Source organism: Haliotis asinina, chromosome 10 (genome assembly GCF_037392515.1).
Source record: "Haliotis asinina isolate JCU_RB_2024 chromosome 10, JCU_Hal_asi_v2, whole genome shotgun sequence".
Classification (NCBI taxonomy): domain Eukaryota; kingdom Metazoa; phylum Mollusca; class Gastropoda; order Lepetellida; family Haliotidae; genus Haliotis; species Haliotis asinina.
In genome coordinates, this window is record NC_090289.1 from 15,820,406 (window position 1) to 15,827,167 (window position 6,762).

A 6,762-nucleotide genomic window follows, 5' to 3' on the forward strand; every position below is an offset into this window, starting at 1 on the left:
TTACAGTCTTATTATTACAAACAATGAACCAAGTAAAAGTGAACCAATAATTGATTTAACATCAGCTTGTGTCATTCCAGAATGGCCAGAGGAGAGATAGGCAACCACTCTCTCTGCAGTGTAGATTCCGCTCCTCACGGCTCCAGTTACATAGCAGGAGAACTCCATATCATAAGCTTCCCCTGCAAAGAATACGTTCCCAACAGGACCCCGTATGGCTTCAAAGATAACAGGATTGAAGGCCAGTGATTCCATGTTGCAGAAGGACCCCCTGTACAACGGGTTAGTCTTCCAGTTGGTGATGTATACATCTTCCGGGTCGTCAACGCTGGGGTAGACACGTCGGAGGATGGCCATCACCTCAGCTGTGATTTCTGCATCAGTCAGTTCTGACACCCTGTCTGCATCTTCCCCTTGTGTCACCATCTGGAGGATATTGGTTCCATCGGGGAATAGTCCTTCAGCTTCTAAGTTTTGCCAGACTGGAAAGACGCCTCGTCTGTCGTCAGCGTACAAGATGTATTCAGTGTTGTCCCAGAACCTAGATGAGGTGTTAGGGAACTTGAGATACACACTGAGATAGTTTTCTAACCTGACTCGGAACAGATTGTCGATCTTCCAGTCTGGCAGTGGTGGGTTGAAGGTAACAGAGCCGCTTTTCAGGACACCAATACTGAAAGTAACGATGACAACGTCTGCCGTGAAGACATTTCCGTGGTGGGTAGTAACTGTCACTGTCGTGTCGTTGTAGGTGATGTCTGTGACGACTTCATTCAGAAGTAGTCGCTGATCATTGGGCAATAGTGCATCTTCAGCGTATTTCTTAAGAATAAACTCAAAACCTCTTTCATCCATAACGTAGTATAGATCGTCGACTGCATCTGCTATTAAACCGACGCTGTGGCATGAAGTCACTCCAGGGGGTCCTCCATATTCAAAGTCGTAGTCAAATATTTCTACAACCTTTTCCACAGGTGTTCGTGGGGACCATCCTCCAATGTCCAGACAGGCTCGAAGTGACATGTCCTCGGTTTTGTTGTCTTCAAATCTTTTGAAGATCTCGGATAAAGTAATTTGTGCTGATTCTAATTTGGCCCATGCGTCTTCCCCCTCTGTGTCCGTGGCATTGTCTCCGCTGAAGGTTCTTATCAAAACACTATCAAAATCTGACTTTTTCCCCGACACGTTGTACTTCAGGATGACATCCCACAGAGGTGTGCCTTCTTTACCTATCACCCAGGTCGCTCCTTCCTCGACTGTCTTGCCACCAAATTGGACAGATTTGACTCTTCCACCAGTTCTGTTCGATCCTTCCAGTATTCTGAAATCACTGAAGTTTCTTTCGCCCAGAGTCTTTGCCACTGCCAAGCCTGATGCTCCGGCCCCAAGTATCAGCACCTGACTATGATCTGTTCAACAATCAACGTACATATAGTCATAAGAGTAATTTATACGACATTTACTTTGCAGAACCATAAGGGATAGCATGAATCATCAAGACATGTCTTCTAATCCATATAGTATTAGCAAATGAAAAAAATATATTTTCACATACTCCACAAAATTACAAACTGGAGATTGTACATAATGGTGAGGGGAGGTGTTTTTTTACAATATCTTGCACCACTCACATAGTTGTTTGAACATGGGCTCAGCAACCGCCGAAAAAAAGAACTTGGGCCACTGGTTAGAGTGTTCCAACAGGTTCAGCTGTCTTTGAGCAAACGTCGTGTACCCGTCCGTGACGTGAGAGGAGGTCACTCTCGATATTGACTTCTGTGTTCCAACAGTTTAACAGTAGCTCATGGAATGTCATGCAATGAGATGATGGCACATCACTTTTCATCGCTAGTATTTGTTACGTGGATTATAGCAAAGTGATAGACACCTGTCTTCATAATAACACCCACTGCAACCAGTGACGGTGCTAGATTATATGTGTATATCGCTGGCAGAGAACGTTAATCCAGCACCCCAAGGACATGTCTAAATGATGATGATGATGATGATGATGATGATAATTAAGAATATCTTGCACTTACTTGAACTCTCTATATTCTGACTCTGACATGGAACCAGCTGAAAATGTATGACGAAAAACACCAAGACTGCCTTGAAACCAGCTGTTGACCACATCATCTTGCAAAATAATAGAAAATTGGTAAGTCGATGAATTGCTAAAGTCTAAATATGGTCCAGTGCTTAAAATATAATGATTACATTCAATAAAATTCATGGAATCAATCGCCCTGTGAAAGCATGCCATAATATACTCATTGAAGCGAATAAAGGAACGCTTCAAAGTATACAATGGTTCATCATTTATTGGGGCGGTGGGGTAGCCTAGTGGTTAAAACGTTCGCTCGTCACGCCGAAGACCCGGGTTCGATTCCCCACATGGGTACAATGTGTGAGGCCCATGTTCTGGTATCCCCCGCCGTGATATCGATGCAATACTGCTAAAAACGGCGTAAAACCAAACTCACTCACTCATCATTTATTTTCACAGTGCAATACGTACATTTGTGTGAAGAGACCTGGTAAATGATATCTGTTAGTTTATGACCAGATGGTGGCCACATGAATACATGCAAACACCTAGTTGCGGGTACAGCAACGTCCAGTAAACTTGGACAAAGTGCTGTGATTATGTGTCCCAGTCCACCCAGCCGTGAATGGGTACCTCGTAAGAAGAGGAAAGCCATATTAACTCGATGCGCCCAATGGCTGTATGAGTTGTGTGATCCTCGGGGAGTTGAGATTGATAACCGTTAGAGACTGACACCCAATGATCGAGAGGAAAACAAAGCGCCTTTGAGCGGGTGATCTGGATACAGGCGCTATATAAATACAATATTTATATAAATGATAGTAATAAGTAAAGAATAAAGGAACACTTGTATTTTCATGTGTTCCCGTATACGTGTGCATGAGTATATAATAAGCTTGTCAAATGAAGATCAACACATCACTGCGCGAGTTTTCACAAATATTTCCTCTCAGTTCATGAGCACCTACCATAGAAAGCCAAGAACATTTATACACAAAATCACGTAAAGTGGACAGGTATATATGCCGTACACAGATACGTCATGTACAATAAGATGTATATGGCAATATATTCCATTCTGAGTACGGTACGTATTGAATCGACGTGATGAGAATACGTCGTCAGTACGTCACTCTTGATGAGTGGAGGAGGTGGAAGAGGAGAGTACGTATTCCTGCATTTACAAGAACAGGCGCACAGGTGTATGTCAAATTTATGAATTACAAGGACTTGCGGGATAGTGTATTACTGGTATAATTTATGTTGATTCATGTGACGTGTGTGCGGTGCGTTCGTAAATCTGTATCGTTTTCTTTTGAATAACTGAGACAATCCACAATCCAACAGATTAATGCATAATTATTAATACGCATTCTTGTACATGCTTTTTTTAGAATTTTTATGAAGTTTTTTTTCATGAGTTTCATTTTTAGTTGATAAAGCAAGTTATTTCCATCAACCAAATCGAATGCCTTGCGGAAGTCAATAAATGCGGCGTAAAACGGTTTTCTGAGATATTTTTATGCAAATGACTGAAGTACAAGAAATATTATCCGTGGCAGAGCAGCCGGATACAGACCAGGGCCCACTTGCACAAAGCGATCTTAGCACTACAATGATTGTAACTCCCATTCTCCAGTATAGGCTTAAGATAGTTATAGCGCTAAGATCACTTTGTGCAAGTGGGCCCTGAGCTTCACAGAGAACCCCACTTACTTCTAACCACGCTCTTAGTCTACGTTCTAGGACACAAGTAAACGTTTGCCAAGGACATTGAATAATGATATACCATTGTAATCATTTGGATCTGATGAATCCTCGTTTTTAGATAATGCAAGTATCGTTCCTACATTCCAAGAATCAGGAAATACTCCACTTTCTAATATGGAACTAGCAAGTAATTGAATATAAGTCATAAGACAAGAAGACGTTTTGTAGAATTCAGACGGAATTCCATCTATGCAGGGAGCCTTATTTTGCCTTAAGGAATCATTGATAATCTCACTTTTTAGTCACAGTAATGTCTGCAGACAACATTGTTGAATTGCTGCAATCTCCACAATTCTTGTGATCGTGTTCTTTAATAAAATGGTCTACAGTTTAGTCATAATCACTGATTTCTGTGTTAGGAATTTGCAGATCTTTAAACTACTGGTGCCAAAATTCTGGTGCTACTTGGTCTGTGTTTCGTTTACAATAAGGACTTTAACGAGTGCCAGAAAGATTTACAATCGCTGGAATTAAAATTCACACGATCAGTTTCCTCACTTTCAGTGCATTCATTCTCCTTACGTATATTCTCCTATATTTTTTCAACTAGCAGTGAAAGGTAACAGTGACTATTGAAAGTCCGACGCATCGTTACAGTCTTGTTGATCAGACCATTGGAGGCTAGAGTAACCGTAATTACAGTGTAAAGTCTTCTCTGTCTGAAATTTGGCAACACCGAACTAGAATGCCTAGCTTTATCAATATGAACAAAATATTCAAATCCACACCAGTGGACGTATATTTACAAAAAAATATGATTTTTTTCTACAGAAATTTAATTGAGAAAAGACTTCCAGAACATTTAAAATTTGTAAAATGACAGACGAAAGCCCAACTTGTGTTCATATAGTTCATAGTTCTAAGGGCTGGTTGGGGAGCCTACTGGTTAGAGCGTTTGTAATGCCCAAGATGTGTGAAGATAAATATATATTCTGTTGTCTTTCGCCATTTTGGTGGAATTTTGCTTAGAACGGCGTAAACATAGAGTCACTTATAATTCAGAACCGTTAAGTTAGTGAGTGAGTTTAGTTTTACGCCGCACTTAGCAATATTCCAGCTATCTGGCGACGATCTGTACATAATCGAGTCTGGACAAGACAATCCAGTGATCAACAACATTAGTATCGTTCTGCGCAATTGGGATCCGATGTCATGTGGCAACCAAGTCAGCGAGTCTGACCATTGGTCCCGTTAGTCGCCTCGTACGACAAATGCATACTCGCTAGCACGTGGGTTGCTGAAGGCTTATTCCACCCCGGACCTTCACTGGTCTCAGAACCGTTAAGACAGACACAGGGACGGGTTATTTGGATAACACTTATAGTATGCTTATGAAGCTGTCACGAAGGTTTGAAACTTTTAATTTATTCCTAAAATTGAACTAATGGTTTAACAACTAAGCTAACATACCCCGCCAATCCTTCTAAGAACTTACTTTATTTGTTTCGTCAGTCAGCACTAGTCAACGTCTACCACGTCGTCAAAAGGTCCACGTCGTTGTTGGATGGCTACACACACACTGACACACCTCGTTCAGCACGGCTTCTCAAATGATCGCTCGCAGACCTTCCCGATCTTTTGTAGTTTTTGGTATTCGTTGCAGGTGCGCGAATATGTGTTTATGTGCATATGTGAGGGATTAATATGAACTTTCGCAGATTATATATATTCGAAAATTATGTATATTTGTACCTAGATGCCACTATATTCTGTTGTGGAAGAGTGGTCTGAATACATATTTTGAGAGGTAGAGCACGAATGACATCATCTATCGACGAGAAATGTAGCATATGTGATGCATAGGATGCTCCCACCCATGTAAGACAAATATAACTCCACAATGGGGGTGGACTAGAGGTTAAAGCGCTCGCTCGTCACGCAGAAGCCCCGAGTTCGACAACCCATTTTTGGTGTCCTACGCCGTGATATTGCCGGAATACTGCTAAAAGCTGCGTACAACTTACTCACTGTTCCACAACGAACAACACTACCTTATCATACAGTTTAAATATTAGTGGGCGACATCACATCGACCCTTATTTATTAATACAAGTAAAACCGAAATGATGTTCACACGTTGTTGGACACTTAGTGAATCAGCGGGGATTAACATAATATAAAACAATGTACATCATCTAGATGATTAAAGGATTATCATAAAAAGATTTGTACATCCTTTAGATAAGATTTCTGAAAGAAATAAAGGCTGACACTCTTCGATGTGGCCGTCATATATTTAGAATATGTTGGCACATTGTCCTGTATTATGGGTGATAAATTACACCCATGGATATTACAGGTCCTGGAACAACCCCGATAAATGGACAATGGGTATCAAGAGGTTAATAATCCCGTTTACTGGACATCAGCAAACATGCATTGCTTCTATGGTCAAGTACTTTCCACACTGGTTATTTCTTGTATATGAACGACATTTGTTTGGTAAAATATACCTACAATGTCTATTTGCTGTGGCCAAGTATTTTCTACTCTGCTGGATGTATTCCTTCTCATGGCTGTTCTAAGAAAATGTGTTTTCTCTGTGACCTTTGGCCCATGACCTTGATGGGTATCATGGTATATCTCATGAAGCATGACCCTACGGGCAAGGCTGGCCTGGGGTAGATACCACCAGAGACATGAGAAACGGACGTCTCACCGTACTGATGGTGTATGGACCCTTGCCGCTGTACAAAATCATCGCTTACCTGTGTAAAATCTATGAAAAACCGTCTTCGTTCGCCCTAGCGATGGTCATGTGTCTGTTGTGCTTGTTACCTGAGGATCCAATGTTTGTCTGCCGTGAAGACCTTACCAGACATAGACATTGTTGTAGGTGATGGTAACGGTTTACTTACTTCAAGATGTGTTCATTTATTAAGAAACATTTGTCAATGAATTTTCACCATGTGTCTTCAATATGAACTTATATCCTCTATCGT

General features: G+C 41.1%; 1 protein-coding gene across 1 annotated transcript; it reads right to left on the bottom strand.

Annotated features, from left to right (window-relative positions):
- On the bottom strand, window positions 1-2,139 carry LOC137298561 (uncharacterized). The gene is made up of 2 exons (XM_067830861.1): window positions 2,043-2,139; window positions 1-1,409 (listed from the first exon to the last, which is right to left on the bottom strand). The coding sequence occupies exons 1-2, from the start codon at window positions 2,137-2,139 to the stop codon at window positions 1-3; spliced, it is 1,506 nt and encodes a 501-aa protein (XP_067686962.1).
- Window positions 2,140-6,762: the final 4,623 nt, after the last annotated feature.